Here is a 19,101-nt window from a genome sequence, read left to right as displayed (position 1 = left end):
CTAGATTTCTTTTACTAAAAAATGAGAACAATTCATTAATTATAAAAATAAAAATCATTAAAAATTGCACAATACCTAAAAAATTACTAACTTGATTATGTTTAAAGTACTCATCCATGCTTTTAAAAGATGTCGGTGACAATTGTGATGATGATGATGATGATGGTGGCTGTGGTGGAGATGACAGAGACGATGATGATTGTGCTAAATAACTCTTTAATTCAAGCTTATATATCTCTTCTTCCTGACTTGAAATTTGATTTGAAAAAATATCGATCCACTTCAATAGATTTGCATTTTCACGCTCAGTTTTGTCTAGCTTGAAAATCACTTGTTCACCGGCTGTCTCAACAGCTTTTTGGAAATCCTGGAGCTGTATCTGGAGATCAGATATTTCAATTTCTTTTTGTTTAAATTTTTTATATTGTCGTTTTTTTTGTCTACGCCAGGCCGTTTTCCTAGAATGTAATGATGGTTTTCCCATTATTAAATGAAAAGAAAATTACCTTTTTTTTTATCGAAAAAAGATGTTATTTATTATTGGGATTCAACAATTTTGGAAATTGTCCAATTGTACTGTCGTCAAAATTAGTTTAGTACAACGTAAAGATCTCGTGTATAATTCCTGTTTCAGTAACTACAGTAGTTCAGGGTTTTTTCCCTTCGGGAAAAAACCATCTCATGAAATTATACCCAGGAGCGTGTGACTTATGGCCACGCACTGTATTATCACGTGTATGATTATTATTATTTAAAGACTACATAAAAATTTGATAAATCCATAGAAGCTGCAATATTATATCTCGAAGAGCTTGGAAAATCACAAGTAACTGTGAAAAGGCTTCCGTAAAATGAGAAAAATTTGTCGTGCGCATCTTATAAATTCTCAATACAATAAAACCCAAAGATGATGAGATTTTAAGTGCGCTCTCATTCTCCTCCGTTAGTATTTTCCTTAATTTGTCGATTCTTTAAATTTACATTCGGCTTAATCTTCTCTTTACTATTTTTATATTTAATGTACCTTTCTACTAATTTCTTCCAAAGGACGTTATGCAAATTATTATAAATTTGTAACACGTCAGCGTATCCTTAAAAAGAATTCATCGATCCACACAATTCAGGCAGCATTACCCAAGCTCAAATGGCATGTTTGCTTTTTGAGTCGTACAAATCACTACCGAAGTGGATTAGAAAGATAATTTTCGGCGAATTGAAGCCATTATTTAGGAACGATGTACTTGAACGATTCGTCAAATCAAATTTTGAAAAATGATCAAATTTCCAGATATTTTAATGGTAACGATAATCCAGCTTCAACAAGCTTTTTTCAATATCATCCCTAATAAATAAAATGTTAGCGTTTTTATGATATTAGGTACTATAATAAAAAAATTATCTTTTATCACATTTTATTTACATTGGAGTGAAGAAGCGCAATTATGCAAGACGGGTCACAATTTTTTTTTATGATAATAATAATATAATAAACTTATAATACACTATAATATAAAATAAAAAAAATATGCTATAAATTGTTCTATAAGTATTATACTTAAATTATTGAAGAATCAGATTTCCGATCATGTGTTCCAACATTCAGTTGCTAATATCAAAATAATATTTTGATGATCTTAAAAAATTTTGTTAAAAAGACGATATACTTATTTTGGTCATGTAGAAAATAATCAAAATTATATAACGATTGTTACCATCATAAAAAGTTATTGTGGCGAAGCAAAATTATAATTATACTGTTTATTTCCACCTCCTGAATTTTCTACTAACATAGTAATTTCATCTGAAGGATTCATGTGTTAAAATCCATTTCAGTTTGTTGATCCATTTTATCTTTCTTCTTTTCCCAAAATTTAATTTTTCGTTCTCACTACTAAGCATATTTAGTATTCATGTCATATTAAGGTAAGTTGCGCTCTCTGTGTTTATGAGAGAGTTTAACTTTAGATGCTTGAGAGGGTTCAAGGAACCCGTAGTGTTATTAGGAAACCGATATCAATACAATTTTTTTTTGCAAAAAAAAGTTTTTTTACTAATAGGTGTATAAACACGATATGGAATTTTATTCGATCACAAAGAAAAAAAAAGAAAAATTGAAAAAAGATTCTACTCGATCATGATTTAATTACAATATCCGTAATCATATGATGAGATTAATTTCGAAAAAAAGAAAAGTCTAATTATTGACTCAATCTAATCTATTTAATTTCGAAAAAGAAAAAAAAATTCTTTTTTCCATTGTTTTTATTGTACCGTATGATTTTTTTAAGGAAAAAAAGTAATATAATCACGATATGAAAAAATTACTTGTTCATGATTTAATCACAATATCCATCATTATATTAAATAATTAATCAGATTTTTTTTCCCTTAAAAAAATCTGTATTACACGATGTAATAGATCAATGGCAAAAAATAATTTTTATTTTCGAAATTAACCGTATTTTTACTCGATCATGATGTGGTAAGATTAAAATTATTTAAATAAAAAAAAAATTCAATTGAAAAAATTTTTTGACCCACATTTTTTAACTTATAGAAACCATTATCAAAAAATGTCTTCTCAAGATCGTAATAAGCCTGTACAAGAAAAAGAAAGTCATAGATGGAGCTCTCTTATTAAGCATTGGGAACCTTCGCAACCACCTTCGCAATCGCCTTCGCAATCGCAATCTCAACCTCAATGGTCACAACAATATTTATCTCAATCATCTCAACTTTTACCTTCCTTACGTTCGTCACAGCAACAGTATCCATATCCCTCTCAACATTTTTCGTCACGGCAACATTCTCCATACCCCTTGTACCCATACCCCTCGTCACAATAACAGTCTCCATACCCCTCGTCACAACAACAGCTTCCATACCTCTCGTCACAACAATAGCTTCCATACCCCTCGTATTTCTCACAACACTTGCAGCATCCTTCAACACAATTACTTTCTGATGAAGAAATTGGTCTGTATTATTATAATATTCGGTATTTGAAGAAATCTTCAATAACAGAACAATAACTTGTAACGTTATTTCTATCATATAGATAATTTACTCGCTACACTATTTCTACAAATCGAGGACATCATGTTCAGAGCCGTTAATCCTGTTTATGTCCGACAATCTATTGCAGAACGCTTTGCCATGACGCTCCCTGAACATTTACATGATCAAATCGAGCAGATGATCCACAGAGGCAAGCGTTCTAGTGAAGAACGAAGCTGCACTTCCTCATCGTCTACACCTATTATAACAACCCCAACTCTCACACGGACGGATTCAATGTAACGAATATGATTTTTTCATATTTATAATCTTATAATCTTCATATTAACATAATGTTTTTTAAAATTAGGGATACCTTGGAAGAAATTCCTCTTATAACTCAAAGTAGTACTAGTACTTCTTCTCTTGGTATTGCTATACCTTCTGTTACATCTTCAACTCTCCCTCGGATGAATCCAATGTAACAAATATATTTTTTTCATATTTATCATCTTGTAATCTTCATATAACAATGTTTTCTTTAAAAATTAGGGATGATATGGAAGAAGAACTCTTAAGCTCAGGCTTACAGCTGCCAAAATTCTATCTCAAGAATCGAAGATATCCAACATCGATTCGCCCTTATGCAAATTCTCCTGAAAAGTTCACAGATCGTGATACAAATATATCATATAACCAGAAGAGAATTTCTAATATTATATCGTTGCAAAACTCTATCCCAAAGTGGTTAAGAATAATAGTGATTAACGAATTAAAATCATTATTCCTAAGAACAAAAAACTTAGATAAAAGCAACAATAATCAAATTATAGAAGATTTCTTAGCGTCATTATTACCAACTTTTATGAACGATCATCCTGACATATTACATAATGTAGCAAAAAGTTTTCGTAAAACCTGGTCGTACTGGAGAAATACATTATGGGATAACATCAAGCTTAGATACGAAACTTATTAAAAACGTAAAGAAAAAGACGAAAGTCTTGATTTCAAGCCGTACTTAAAAGGTCGTCATATTGAAGAAATATTCAACCTTTGGTTGAAATTTTTGGACAAGCCGATATCTCAAGAAAACGAAAATTCGCTTAAAAATTTAATTCTTTTTGGATTCCACTGTTTAGAAATTTATAACAGTGATGCACGTGACCGTTTTTTTACTCACACCGGAAACCTTTATACGGTTAATAATATTTTAACAATTTATCTGGATATAATATTGGTTCTTCGATTGATTTATCAAAGTATGAAATTGAAAATAATGATGATGATGATTCAAATTCCAGCTCTGAGGATGAACCAAAGCCGAAATCAAAGAAATCTACTAAAAAGCGAAAAAAATAATATATATTATGTAGATTTTTTTCAATTTAAATTTTTAGCGTAGAAAAGTAAAGTATCTGGTCGTGTGTTGAAGTTTGATGAGAGGTTCGTATGTAAATTTATAAAACAAATTTTTCTTTTTTTTTTAAAAAAAAAAAATTCTATGTAAAAAACCATCATTTTAAAAACCAGGTCAAATGATTATAATTATCATTGTTACTACAACAATAATTTTTTTCTTTGTATCTATATATATATATATATATATATATTTTTTTACTTTCACAATCTAAAAGAAGACGGGTAGATAGTATATTCTTTATCATTTTTATTTCTATTGTATAACATTATTGCCAAAATAAAACTTCAAATTTGCAACCAAAATTAACGAACATTCATTCACATTCTTTAACTGAATCGAACACTGCGATATCATTTAGATTTTTTTTGGTACAATTATGAAACATCACGGCGATATCATTTAGATAATTTTTTTACAATTACAAACCGATATCACGAAGATATCATGCAGTGTTTTTTTAAAATAAATCAAATCATTTTTATTAGTATATTGGATTTTATAATACAATAATAAAATATTAAATTGAGTTAATCGTGAAGGTTATTTTTAAAAACAGCAACAGCAACAGCAACATCAACATCAACTTCACCAACAACATCTACAACAACATCATCAGCAATATCAACGGCAACAACAATCCATTTATAAACCTCAATCACAATATTATCCTGAATTTGGACGTAATTACAGACCATTTCGATTGCAATATCCTTATAAGGATGAACAATTACCTTGTTTACAATATTGCCCAGGTGTCCACATTTTGAAGAGGAGACAACAATCTCAATCAACCAGACAAGCAGAAATCATTAATTTGGAAGAGGAGCAATGACGCAGCACATGAAAAATTTTTCTCGTTTAATGGAAGCCTCTACACAGTTAACTGTGATTTTTCAAGTACTTCTGGTTATAACATCGCGACATCAATAAATTTATCAAAATACGACGTGATCTTTCAATATGTACTTCCGATGTTGATTCTGACATCACTGATCCATCAAATTACTGACTTTCATATTGAACAATTTTTTTTTATATTTTCTGCAATATGAATTTAACATTATCACCATATCAATTTGGCATTCAAGATGATATTCAAAAAATGTCCGTTAACTCTTTATTAGGTTGTAAAAATTGAAAATATTTCATACAATAAAAGTATAAAAAAAAAAGTTCACCCTGCCACCATGGCCCAGATAAACTTTCAAAATTTGCCACTGCTACCAGCAACTCATGGTAAATTTCGTAAGAAAAAAAAATTTCAAAATTTTTTTTTAAAAAAAATAAACTAGTATTTATAAATCAAAAAATTTACAATTTCTTCTGGAGAACGAAACTCTTCGTTGAACGGCACGACCTCCAGTTCATTTTTACATTCACTACTGTTGTGCCCAGCTTTCCAGCAGCGTATACAATAATTACCCCATCAAAACTGCGATTTTAAATTGGGGCAACTTTTTACAGAATGGCCAAAATACTTACAAATTTTACAGGCCTCTTTATACTGGATGGTTGTAAGGAATTAGCCAGTTGTTGTTCGTCATAGATATTAACACATCTTTCGAAGAATATAATATTCTTGGTGAAGAAAGTGTTGACAGCAAGAGGTAGGGTATAATTTTCGTCACATTGCTTAAAGCCAATAGTGTTACCGTACCGTTTAAATATAATCTCATGTTACGCCTGTTCAAAATCCGGTTTATTTATTTTTGATTGGACTGATAAGTGACATGAAAAGTTTTTTTGTAATTAAGATGTGTAATTATGACGTACATCAGGAAGTCACGGGAAAAATATTCATCAAATGTACATCAGTCATTTGATGTATATCATAAAGAAACGCTGAACATCGGACCCTGCAATGTACTACCGATGTCACAACATTTGATGTTTATCGCCAAATTAAAGATGTTCATCACCTGTACATTACGATTAATTAACACATTTATTAATGATATTAAAATACATGCGTTATTTATTATTATACTATCATTATACTATACAAATGTATTATTAACTAATTAATATAATATCTATGGCTATTTTAAATCTATATAATATGTTAAATACTAGATAAAAATTGATTTCCAAAATAAACCTATAAAGAAAAAAATGAAAATGTTAATAAAACTTTTCGTTAAAAATAAAAAAAAGTAAAATTCGAAGGGATATATATACCTTCGAAATAGGATCCAGTCGCGTCTTGGACCTACAAAAGAAAAAAAAATGAAACCATTAGTAAAAACGTTTCGTTAGAAAAAATAAAAATTTGAAGGTACTGTATATACCTTCGAAATTCCATATAACTGAGTGATCCCAGATCCTACAAAAAAAAAGCAAACAAGAAACATTAGTTTACGTTTCTAAAAGAAAAATAAAAAAATCCAAGTTTCGAAGTAAATTGAAATCTTTGAAACTTACCAATCTGTTAAGATTCGTCTTCTTTTTCCGTTCTTCAGAAACCCACCCAAGATCTAAAAGAAGAAAAAGAATTAGAAATAACAAAAAAAATTAAAAAAATTAAAGATTCGTATTGTCCTTACGAATCTTTGGGTTTTCTGTTCTTCAGAAGCCCACCCGAAACCTAAAAATCAAAGAAAAGAACTGTTAGAAACTGTTCATAATAATAAAATAAATAAAAATAAACCAAAGATTCGTACTTACGAATTTTGGTTTTTTCCATTTTTCAGAAGACACCCGAGAAACCCAAAACCTAAAAATAAAATAAAAAGAACGGTTAGAACCATTCATAGTATTAAAAAAAAATAAATCTAAGGTTCGTAATATAATACTTACGAACCTTAGTTCTCCATTTTCCGTTCTTCAGAAGACCACCCGACGGAACCTATAAAAAATAAAATAAAAAGAACAGTTAAAACCGTTCATAGTATTAAAAAAAATAAATCTAAGGTTCGTAATATAATACTTACGAACTTTAGTTTTTTGTTTTCCGTTCTTCGGAAGACCACCCGACGGAACCTATAAAAAATAAAATAAAAAGAACGGTTAGAACCGTTCATAGTATTAAAAAAAATAAATCTAAGGTTCGTAATATAATATTTACGAACCTTAGTTCTCCGTTTTCCATTCTTCAAAAGACCACCCGACAGAACCTATAAAAAATAAAATAAAAAGAACGGTTAGAACCGTTCATAGTATTAAAAAAAATAAATCTAAGGTTCGTAATATAATACTTACGAACCTTAGTTCTCCGTTTTCCATTCTTCGGAAGATCACCCGACAGAACCTATAAAAAATAAAATAAAAAGAACGGTTAGAACCGTCCATAGTATTAAAGAAATAAATCTAAGGTTCGTAACTGAATATAATACTTACGAACTTTAGTTCTCCATTTTCCATTCTTCGGAAGCCCTTCCGAGACACCGAACCTATAAAAAAAAGAAAGGAACGGTTAGTAAACCGTTTCATAATAATAAAAAAAATAAAAAAAAACCAAGATTCTTACGAATCTTGGTTCCTCTTTGCGAAATTCCCTTCCACCATCCCCCTTTCCCAGTTTTTTACTTTAAAGTCTGGTTTCGTGAACAAGCTGGCGTCCTACAAAAAAAAAACAATGAAAAAGAAACGTTAGATCGTTTCTTAAATTAAAAATAACAAAAAATCTTCCACTTTCCAGTTTCTTACTACCTTAAAGTCCGGTTTCATAGTATTCAAGCCAGCGTCCCCCTAGTAAACGTCCTACAAAAAATAAAATAATAAAGAGAAACGTTAGTTCATTTCTTAAATTAAAAATAACAAAAAATCTTCCCCTTTTCAGTTTCTTACTACCTTAAAGTCCGGTTTCATAGTATTCAAGCCGGCGTCCCCCTAGTAAACGTCCTACAAAAAATAAAATAATGAAAAGAAACGAAAAAAAAAGATAAAATTAAAAAAAAAAATAAAAAAAAAATAAATTAAAAAAAAAGTAACGAAACTTACAGGTGTGAGAAAAAGAAGAGAACGAAAGGGAAGTGAAGGACGAAAGGAAAGGGAAGGATATAGGAGAAGGACGAAAGGACAAGGGGACGAAGGGAAGTGAAAGAAAGGGAAAAAAAAAGTTTAAAGTTTTTTATTAGACTTTTTTTTTATCAAAAAAAAGATCGATCGGCAAACTGATCACATGATACCGATCAATACTAACTGAAATTTACTAGTTAGTAATTATATTTTTATTATAGCAAAGATATGTACATTGAATATTTATTATTAAATGCTGCACATCATGATAAAAATTTCATTGATGATGTTCATTAATGTTAAATATTACTTGTACATTAAAAAGAATGAATATTGCAATGTACATGATTTGCATAAATGTATATGTAATGTACATTTTTTTCGTAACTTCCTGATATATAGTGCAATATAATTGGGTTTGTGAAACTTGAGTATGACTAAAAAAAAAATATTTGATTTCACATGATGATTAACATTAACTGACCAATAAAATTTATCAAATTTTGCATTCGAATTACAATAAGAATGTGGGTTTCGTAAGATTTAGTAAACAAAGAAAAATGGGTAAGTAAATTTGCTTGCTATTCCTTTGTCACAAAGGCTGAATTAAAATATTCCTTTCGTCATGAAAGGCTAAATCCTTGGTTAAGGGGAGTGTGTAGTCACGTGATTTTTAATATAAGATTGATCGGCGTCAAAAATTTTTCTGCGGTTTTAGATTTTCGCGTCAAAGTCAACGTGATAATCAAATAAACAATATAAAAATAAAAACCACTTTTTCTCATTTTTTAGAACCTAAAGTTTCGTCAGGTACAGTTTTTATATAGACTTACATATTATATTTTAGAAGAAAATATCAAAAGAAGTTCAAAAAAAGTTCAGAATCGCTATATAAAAGTTCAGAATCCTATTTGCCGGGATTTTTTAGTTACCCAAATTTTATTTCAAAAACGATATTATGCTTTTATTTATTATTTACACTTTCCAAATTTTAACTTTATTGTTATTCTACTATTTAGACATGCCTTTACGGAAATGGTATCAAATTTTATGCCAAAGGAATCCGCATTTCGAAAGTTACCAGCGACCATATAATAATAGTTGGCTTGTATTTGACAAATCCGTACCTTTGGAAGCTTTGGATATACACAACGAACTTGTTACTTCTAGTTCTTCAACAACTACTCCATACCTTGCTTTAACAGTACATAATTATCCAAAAGATAACTCTACAAGTACTTGGGTTCCTTTATTAGTTGGTTATACAGTAATAATTCTTTGGAAAAAAAAACTCTTACGACTTGCAATTACTAAAGACAGCAACAATAATTTAATTTATATGTATGAAGATTATGAAGATGATATTTCTCTTACTGATTGTGTACACAGATCCTCCCATCGTAATTTTTTTCATGGATTGATTCATTATCTCAATATAGATGGTCGCGTTTCAATTCCTGCTTTAATAGGACTCAATATTTTGGAAATTGTGATTCAACTCAGGAATGTAATTAATATGACGTTTCCAAATTTATTCACTCAAGTTAAACAGGCTCATAATGCGATTGTAACTACAAATAGAATAAAAAATAAAATGAAACGAAAAGCAAGTAGTTTATGTGAAAATTTAGAAAATAATATATCTACTTCAACAACTTCTAATACAGTAAAAATCAATTCGGGTATTTTAATCAGTTCTAATGGTCTTCCCATGACTCCTAAATCGACCCAAGCACTTGTATGTGAATATGCTTCAGAACTTAACGAAAAAAGAAATCTGAAAAAAAAATTAAAGCGTACAGAAAATAAATTAGTTGAACATGAACAGGCAATGAATCCTTTTATTGTTAACCTACAAGAAAATAAAGAAAATATCGAGAGTAAGGTTTCAAATTTAATACAAGAATCAAATATAGGTACCACTATGCTCATTAATACAGACCAATTCCTCCGACTAGTATTGTCTCAACCATGTTCGCAATGCTTTACAATGCTTGATTCTAAACGTCAATATAGTGTTTGTTCTATAGGATTCACTTTCAAAGTTTCAATTACATGTGATTGTGGGAAATATACAGAATATTCCAATGAAACTTCTTCAAACTTTTCTTTAGCAGTGGCAAGTAGTGGATTAGTAGGAGGAATCAATCGTCAATCACTTGAAATGATATTAGCAACACTTGGAATAACCCAGCAACTTACCAAAAAATCTCACCATGAAAATCAAAAAAAAATCTTCCATCCGATTTGTAAAAAGGCAGAAGAAAGTGCAAACAAAGCTCTTCGATTGACATGTGAATATATAAAGCAAATAAATGAAAAAATTCTGCCAGTAAGTTTTGATGTGTCATGGTCACATGTAAGAAATGCAAATCAGGCCAGCGGAGAATTTATCTTTTCAAAAAAATTAGATGGATATCCTCACAGACCCATTCTTGGATTTTATTTTGTTAAAAATCGCGTAAATGCAAGAAAAATGGTGAGAGTGTTATTGTACATAAGGGCAATCATGACAAAAGCTCCAGACAAATGGAACACGCGATATTAATTGCTATTCTTCAAAAAGTTACACCAATTTTGGAAGAATTTGATCTGCTACTTGATATCGGAATAGATGGAGATTTGGAAAGTAATAAAACACTCGGCACAGTAGCAATAGTTAACCAAATATTTGCTGACTTAAAACATGTTGCAAAATTAATACGTAGCAAAATTGGTCAGTATGTTTAAAAATATAAATTCAATAAATGGAATTTAATTATTAACTAAATTCACCTTATTTTTATTATAGTAAAGAATGTACAGTGGCGTTCTTTTGAGCAAGTGATAATGCAGTATTTTAATGGATGCATTTATGCTGCTGGTGCAAGAAAAGCTGATAAAGAAATAGATACTCCTAGCGAAGATGAATTGAAGTATGTTCAAGTAGAGGGATTAGTTAGACATCTTTGTGGCAATCATTCTTTATGCTGGCCAGAGGTTTGCTGGATCAAAGAAAATCCTGATATTGAATTGAAAGAACCTAATCTAATTACATATACTGAAAATCAACGATATGCATTCCGCCAATTTTTACTTACAATCTTTCAATTACCAAAAGGCCAAGGTTTAGTAACAGAAATTCGCACTTCATCTAATGAATCATTCAATAGAACTAAATTAGTTTATCTTTCTAAATTAATTGATTATTGGAAGTCATTTGCAGCTCGCTATTCTCTGGCTGTAATCCAAAACAATGAGGGAATTGCAAATCTTTTGGAATTTATTTACACCGTAGGAGTGGGGAGTTATTCTGAGAATGATATAATAAATATTAGGAAGATACAAGAAGAAAGACAGGCAAATAGAGAACGTAATAATGAAAAGTTAGCACAAAAGACAAAAGAAAAAGGTGAAAAAATATTAAATCAACGAAATGAATTAGAATCTTTTGACTTTAGTCAAGAATTAGTACCTTATGGTCGCCAGTTTCAAAAAAGAATACAACAATATGAAGAATTTACACCCTCATTTGCTTGTTATATCAAAAACTTTTCCACTACAGTCAAATGTATATGTTGCCGCTCTTTTCCCAAATACACATCTAGTGGCTTATGTAAATTATGTAATTATTATATTCAAATGGGATACCATGATAGAATTATTAATGAATCATATCAACCAACTTCAAAATTACCTGTTCAAATAATTCCTCCAGATCAATTTATTCTTCAACATATATTTCAATTTTCTTCATTCCGCTTATATCAACGAGAAGTTATTCAATCATATACCCAAGGTCAGGATGTTTTTGCATTAATTCAAACAGGAGGTGGCAAAACCTTTTGTTACGCAGCATCCAGTTTGATTTTTTCTGGATTGACAGTAGTGATTTCACCTTTGAAAGCATTAATTTTAGATCAAGTGGTAATTGTGTAAGATTTAGTGATTATATTTTAAAAATATTAACTTGCCTTTATCTTTACTTCAGAACGAATTAATCAAAGTTGGAATACCATGTGCAGGGCTTTACGCAACAACAGGACAATCATTGGAATACCAAGAGAAAGTTTTTCAAGAAATCGCGAGTAAAATGCTCAAAATATTATTGATAACACCAGAAAAACTAATGCTCAATCAAGGTTTTCGTAATATGTTAAGAAAAGTTCATGGAGAAATAGGCGTTAGATTTGTAATAGATGAAGCCCATTGTATACTGGAATATAACCATTACAGGTAAGAATTACAATTTCTTTTATATATATATATATATATATATTAATCTAAACTTCTTACATTATTTTATTAGGCCTGAATGGGGGAAGCTAGGCTGCTTAAAAGAGTTTTTTCCATCCACTTCCATTTTACTTCTTACTGCCACTTGTTCCCAAGATGATGCAGAAGTAATTCGTCAAAACCTCAATATTAATTCTGTAAACTTTAATGTGATTCGCAGTTCATGCTTTTCCCGTCCTGAAATTGAATATATAGTGAAAAAAAAGAGTACCCGTGAAAGAAATTTAGTGGAAATAGCTAAAATTGTTAATGAAATTAGTGATGGTCAATGCATAATTTATTGTTCTTCTCCAGGTATATGCAATGAAATATTACCTTTATTGCAAGACAAACTAAAAGGCACAGCAATTGGCACTTATCACGGAGGTCTTGAAAGTTTTGAAAGAGATCAAGTTATGCTTCAATGGAAATCTCGACTACTAAAAGTCATGATAGCAACAAATGCTTTTGGGTTGGGCGTAAATTCACCTAATATTCGCACTGTTGTACATTATACATTTCCGTCTAGTATAAGTTAGGATTTACTGTATATTATTTGTTAAAATATCAGTTATAAGAAAATTTACCTTTTTCTTTTTATTACATAGGTAATTTTATACAAGAATCCGGACGTGCAGGTCGTGATGGAAATCCAGCACAAAGCATTTTGTTTTATTCCCGAAATGATATTAAAACTGTATATACCATAATTACAGGAGGCCGTGAAAGGTACTGTGAATTTCTTTCATTACAAATAAAAAACTTATTTAATAAATAGTTTTCTTTATAGTGATTTCGATAATAATGAATCTACATCTCTTGAACGCACACAATATCTAAACAAGGGGCAAAGGAAGATATTTGAAATGGTTACTTATTGTGAGAGTATTTATGAATGTCGTGCCCAACAACTTGCAGCTTACCATTCATGGCAATCCGATTCCAAAATTCCGCGGTGTACAAAATGTGATTGTTGCATAAACTATTTTAAAGATCTTCCAAAATCTGAAAATATTAAAAATGATGTAATTCATTTACTGAAAGTTATTATCGCTGTGACAGAATTTTTGGGAATGAGAAATCAACTTACTTTACCTATCGATATTATTCATGTTTTTGCTAAAGCAAATAACAATAATATCAAAGAAAAGCAACTCAGTTCTTTACCGATTTACAAACAAGATTACAACAAAACTCTTCGGCGATTTGAAGATATTTCTCGTTTACTTGACAATTTAATTATAAAAAATTTGGTAAAAGTTCGTATTGATTTAAAAAAAGTAAATACAAGTACAAGTTCTACACAATTGTCCGGTAAAGTAATAATAGAAGGAATTACCGAAAATGCCATAGAAATAGCACAAAATCGGTGTTGGAGTTTTTTATTGAAATGAGAGTTACAAAAAATTTATATTGTATTACAAAAAAAAAAATAAAATATTTTTTATAATTTTGGTAGGATTCTGTGATCCTATTCTGGCTGGATTTATGAGACGCCCTTAAAAATTTCCGATTCGGATTCCTAAATTTTGTGCCATGTTGATCATAATAAAAATCACGTGACTACACGCTCCCCTTAAAATAATCGATATTCCTTTTGTCACGAAAGGCTAAAATAAGATTCCTTTCGTCACGAAAGGCTAAAATAAGATTCCTTTCATCACGAAAGGCTAAAATATGTTTCCTTTCATCTTTAACATTCCCATTCCTTTGTTAAAATATGATATTTAATATTCCTTTATTGAAATCAAATATATTATATGAAAAAGTATATATCAAGAATGAATCATTTTTCTTTTTTTTAATATAAAGTATTAATTTATTATTTTTAATTTTATTTAATAATAATATAGGTAAGAAAAGACATGAATGTTGTCGTGATCATAAATTATCAGTTTTCTTCGGTGGTAAGAACACAAAAGAGTTAAAAGGGATAAAATCGAAAGACGTTAAGGGATGGTTAAAGAATAGATTTTCTTACAATTTTGTACATGTCAGAAAGGATCCTGATTGGGGGTAATGAAATAAAATAATTAATATATACAATTTTTAATTAATAATTTAATTAAATGAACATTTGTTATATTTAGGCATGGATTTGTGCACTTCAAAAATGATGATGATAAAACTACTAGATTTTACAATTATGTGAGAAACAAAAAATTTATCGGACCTCTAAGTAAAACAATCATGTTCGCAGAAGCACGTCCAAAAGGAGGAGATGATAATGATTATGATGATGATGATGATGATGACGACGATGATGATGGACGATCTGTAAGCACTATTATTACATTAATGAAATATAAATTAATGAAGGAATTATTACTTATTAAAATTTTTTATAAAAAATTAGAATACACAAAACCAATCACTACAATTCCCGGTACAGCCGCCCCTATCACAACCATCACCACAATCATTACCGTTACAACAATCACTACAATCCCCGGTACAGCCGCCCCTATCACAACCATCACCACAATCATCACCGTTACAACAATCACTACAATCCCCGGTACAGCCGCCCCTATCACAACCATCACCACAATCATCACTGTTACAACTACCGTTACAATAATTACCACAATCATCACCGTTACAACTCCCACCATCACAATCACCACAATCATCACCGGTACAACTCCCACCACCACAATCACCACAACCATCACAATCACAATTACCAGCTTACAATATTTTTGAAGTCAAAATTAATAGGTATTAATATTAGTTTATTTATATTAATATTAATTGTTTTTATTAATATTTTATTTACTTTTTTTTGGTAAAGCTGTTTAATTGTAGATATTTTTATTTTTAATGTGAAAAATCTCTCTGTTGATGTAAATATTAATAATACGAAACTCATATTTGTCAAATTTGAGTACGATTTGCCAAAAGATCCTGAGGGATCCAATTGCCTATTAAGAAAAGCAGTTTTTCCGGACAAGGAAGTTATTCTAAATCTGGAATTACCCAAAAGGCAAGTTTATATATTAAATTAGTAAAATTGTAATTTAATTTATAATTTAAAAACTAATAATTTTTTTTAAAAAATTTTTTTTTAATTAAAAAAAAAATAGTATAGACACGGAAGAGGAAATTACCGTCAATTGCGGACGAGGAATTGTAAGAATTGAATTAAAAGTATCGCAAAATAAAATCAAAAGATTAAAAGTAAAAAGATAATATTTGTAGAAATATTATTCTGAATAAAGAGTTCACAATGTTCAAATACGTTAAAACACGCAAATGTAAATAAAGTTAAATTTAAATAAAATTCTCAAATGTCATTAGTAATTTCTATGTATTCAGTTATGTAAGTATTTTAAAGCAACATTATCAGTTATTATTCTGATTTAATGTATACAGTTTGAAAATAAAATGTATAAAAATTGTTTACTAAAAAATTATTTATATTGTCCTACTTTTCATGATCCAAAAATGAATATACAAAAACCCGCCCTCATACTTATTATCTTTTGCATCCTTTTCTCTTCGAGGTTTCCATTCAATAATCACTTCTCCTCTTTTGTATCATAATTTTCTTCGTGAATGAATTAATTTTCACTTTTTATCAAGAGGATTCACTTCCGTATCTACATCATCAATATCAGTTACCACTAAAGTAACTTTTGATCAGAATCGTTAAATCATGTGATTGTGATTCCGTATCGTTTCCGGTGTTACCTGGATTTTTTCACTGATCGTGACACTAGAGATATAAGCTGTAGATGTATCCGACTCCATAGACCAGCTCAAGAATACCAAGTCATCGAAGGAAAGGGAAATGGATGCTTTCTTGGATAAGGCGCATAAGAAAAAGCATCAGTGATGAAATGAGAGAAGAGAAGCTTCAGCATGAATCATCTACTCAGATATTTCTAACTCGCAGAACCGTTGCCTCTTTCTTTTTAGGATGTTCCTTTTCCATACATGATTCCCATTCTTTGATTTCTACTTTGCTTCTTCCTCGGAGATCGGTTGAGACAGAACTGAAATAATCAATGTAGAGCGAGTTTGATAAAAATCAAATTGTAGAATAAGGGCTAATACGTGAATTGTCTTCATCTATACCGCCTGAAGATACCGAAACTATCTTGTTTCTAACTTTGGCTTAGTTCAAATCACTCGCTCTCTATTCATGTTTATATTAAAGTAAGTTGCTCTCTGTTTATAGGAGAGGTTAATTATTAATTATACGACTTAAGATGTTTGAGAAGGTTCAAGGAAAAGATAACTCGTAGTGTTATGATATCAATGCAAACAACTTTTTTTGCAGAAAAAGTTTTTTTCGGTAATAGGTATAACCACGATATAGAATTTTTAAAAAAAAGAAATAAATTGAAAAAAAGATTAATTTTACTCGATAATCACAATATCCGTCATTATATTAATCAAATTTTTTTCCTTAGAAAATCTATTGAGATCAATGGTAAAAAAGAAACTTATTTTCGAAATTAATCGTAACAATGTGAGAAAAATATTAATTTTACTTGGCCATGATTTAATATCCATCATTATATTAATCATATTTTTTTTTTCTCCTTAAAAAAATCTGTATCATATGATGTAATAATTTTATTTGGCCATGATTTAATCACAATATCCATCATTATATTAATCATATTTTTTTTTTCCTTAAAAAAATCTGTATCATATGATGTAATAAGATCAATGGCAAAAAGAATTTTTTTTCTTTTCGTAATTAACATATTAATCATAGTTATAATTACGATGCAAGAAAAAGATTAATTTTTTTCGATCATGATGTGGTAAGATCAACGCAAAAAAAAAGGGATAAAAAAAATTTTTTTTTTTTTTTATTCAATTAATTATTTCTTTTTTTTTTATATTTAGATATTTGTTTTTTTTTTGACTTGCATTTTTTAACTATCATTAAAATGTCTTCTCAAGATTTTGATAAAGAACAATGGCCGAATTTCGTAAAAAAGGCTCGCTTATTAAACATTGGCAGCCATCGCAACCGCAATATCAACAACCTCAGTCTCAATAACCGCAACAATCTCAACCCCAAACTCTATTTCAGTGGCCGCGACAACCTCAACAATTTCAACAATCTCAACCTCAACAATTTCAATGGCCGCAACCACCTCAATCTCAATCTCAATGGCCTCAACAACCTCAACAATCTCAACCTCAACAATTTCAATGGCCGCAACCACCTCAATCTCAATCTCAATGGCCTCAACAACCTCAACAATCTCAACCTCAACAATTTCAATGGCCGCAACCACCTCAATCTCAATGGCCTCAACAACCTCAACAACCTCAACAACCTTCAATGGTCGCAACAACTTCAACAATCTCAACCTTAATGGTCGCAACACCTCAATAGATATAAGAGTATCAATCGTCGCCGCTACCTCAATCATCGCTCTATCATCTATCATCGCCTCAAATTGGTCAAGAAGAAATAGGTGACTTATAGTTGATATTCAGTATTCTTTCTTTTTATGATATGAATAATTCACTTACCTTGATATCTATCTAATAATTGTAGACGAAATGTTAAAAAAGAAAGAATTGAGAATATAACGAGTAAAGCGTCAGATCATCTTGCAATTAAGTAGTCGGTTTGGGCTTGTTTTCCTGAATACGTCAATATGGTTGCCGGAAGGCAATATAAGAAAAGCCAAAGTCCTATATTATCAACAACTCCGATGGAATCTTCTCCGGCTAGTTCTCCATATTGTTCTCCGCGTTTAGAAAATGCACAAACACGTACTCCCAAGGTAAATATATTTACGTATCATTATAATAAATCTGTAATATTTATAATTCATATATTTCGAACCTATTTTAATTTTTATTATAAAGACGAATTTGAACAATTACTATTAATTAATAATTGGAGTTACTTTGTTAAAGACCGTCACTACCCAGAAGTCCTTCCCAAGAGCAAAGATCTAGTGAATAAAGTCAGAAATAGATGAGCGAATTATTAGAAAGCAACGTTATAGTTCCCTCTCAAATGGGAATCAAACATCATATACGTTGAATTAAGAGCATTATTTTTTCGTACAGCATCTTGACCATTCTGCTAGGAATTTAAGAGGAGTGAATTGTGGCCGAATATAGGTAGCGCGTATCAAAATAGTAGTAGTATTGGCGCTAATTTTCGCAATCTTCCCCTTGAAGTTTTGGCTATATTTCGTCAGTGGTTAACGTGTGTTTCAAATGAATTACCTGAAGAAATGACGAAATGTTGTTGGATTATATGTTTAATTAAAAAAAGACGATAAGACAGCTCGTAGCTGAAAAAATAAATGTTGCAAGATCATTGGACTTATCTCGCTATTACATAGGCGCTGACGTTCCGTTGATAATGAAGAGAGTAGTAATGATGAAAGAAAATCACGATTGCGAAATAAGGTATATTGTGTATTATATGTTTTTATTATTATATATATTTATACACGTGGAATTATCAGTTTTCACATCGT

The 19,101-nt window shown here is 30.1% G+C and overlaps 6 protein-coding genes across 6 annotated transcripts; 4 read left to right on the top strand and 2 right to left on the bottom strand.

Annotated features, from left to right (window-relative positions):
* Nucleotides 1–11: 11 nt before the first annotated feature.
* On the bottom strand, nucleotides 12–484 carry OCT59_010439 (uncharacterized protein; the record flags this gene model as incomplete). The annotated part of the gene is made up of 2 exons (XM_066133004.1): nucleotides 12–14; nucleotides 92–484. 2 exons carry the CDS (start codon nucleotides 482–484, stop codon nucleotides 12–14), a joined length of 396 nt encoding a protein of 131 aa, XP_066000593.1.
* Nucleotides 485–2,573: 2,089 nt separating this feature from the next.
* On the top strand, nucleotides 2,574–2,846 carry OCT59_010438 (uncharacterized protein; the record flags this gene model as incomplete). Its single annotated transcript, XM_066133003.1, has 1 exon — nucleotides 2,574–2,846. One exon carries the CDS (start codon nucleotides 2,574–2,576, stop codon nucleotides 2,844–2,846), a length of 273 nt encoding a protein of 90 aa, XP_066000592.1.
* Nucleotides 2,847–3,099: 253 nt separating this feature from the next.
* OCT59_010437 (uncharacterized protein) lies at nucleotides 3,100–3,976 on the top strand (the record flags this gene model as incomplete). Its single annotated transcript, XM_066133002.1, has 3 exons — nucleotides 3,100–3,296; nucleotides 3,368–3,478; nucleotides 3,550–3,976. The coding sequence occupies 3 exons, from the start codon at nucleotides 3,100–3,102 to the stop codon at nucleotides 3,974–3,976; spliced, it is 735 nt and encodes a 244-aa protein (XP_066000591.1).
* A 4,961-nt stretch (nucleotides 3,977–8,937) lies between these two features.
* OCT59_010436 (uncharacterized protein) lies at nucleotides 8,938–15,212 on the top strand (the record flags this gene model as incomplete). The annotated part of the gene is made up of 14 exons (XM_066133000.1): nucleotides 8,938–8,941; nucleotides 9,170–9,187; nucleotides 9,397–10,709; nucleotides 10,850–11,093; nucleotides 11,169–11,827; nucleotides 11,922–11,981; nucleotides 12,075–12,155; nucleotides 12,348–12,592; nucleotides 12,666–13,165; nucleotides 13,240–13,360; nucleotides 13,422–13,945; nucleotides 14,485–14,647; nucleotides 14,722–14,908; nucleotides 14,988–15,212. The coding sequence occupies 14 exons, from the start codon at nucleotides 8,938–8,940 to the stop codon at nucleotides 15,210–15,212; spliced, it is 4,344 nt and encodes a 1,447-aa protein (XP_066000590.1).
* Nucleotides 15,213–17,598: 2,386 nt separating this feature from the next.
* OCT59_010435 (uncharacterized protein) lies at nucleotides 17,599–18,048 on the bottom strand (the record flags this gene model as incomplete). The annotated part of the gene is made up of 1 exon (XM_066132999.1): nucleotides 17,599–18,048. One exon carries the CDS (start codon nucleotides 18,046–18,048, stop codon nucleotides 17,599–17,601), a length of 450 nt encoding a protein of 149 aa, XP_066000589.1.
* Nucleotides 18,049–18,261: 213 nt separating this feature from the next.
* On the top strand, nucleotides 18,262–18,900 carry OCT59_010434 (uncharacterized protein; the record flags this gene model as incomplete). Its single annotated transcript, XM_066132998.1, has 2 exons — nucleotides 18,262–18,390; nucleotides 18,703–18,900. 2 exons carry the CDS (start codon nucleotides 18,262–18,264, stop codon nucleotides 18,898–18,900), a joined length of 327 nt encoding a protein of 108 aa, XP_066000588.1.
* Between the last annotated feature and the right edge of the window lie 201 nt (nucleotides 18,901–19,101).

This window comes from Rhizophagus irregularis, chromosome 18 (genome assembly GCF_026210795.1).
Source record: "Rhizophagus irregularis chromosome 18, complete sequence".
NCBI lineage: Eukaryota > Fungi > Glomeromycota > Glomeromycetes > Glomerales > Glomeraceae > Rhizophagus > Rhizophagus irregularis.
Note: the sequence above shows the minus strand (reverse complement) of the source record. Positions and strands in the feature narration are given on the sequence as shown.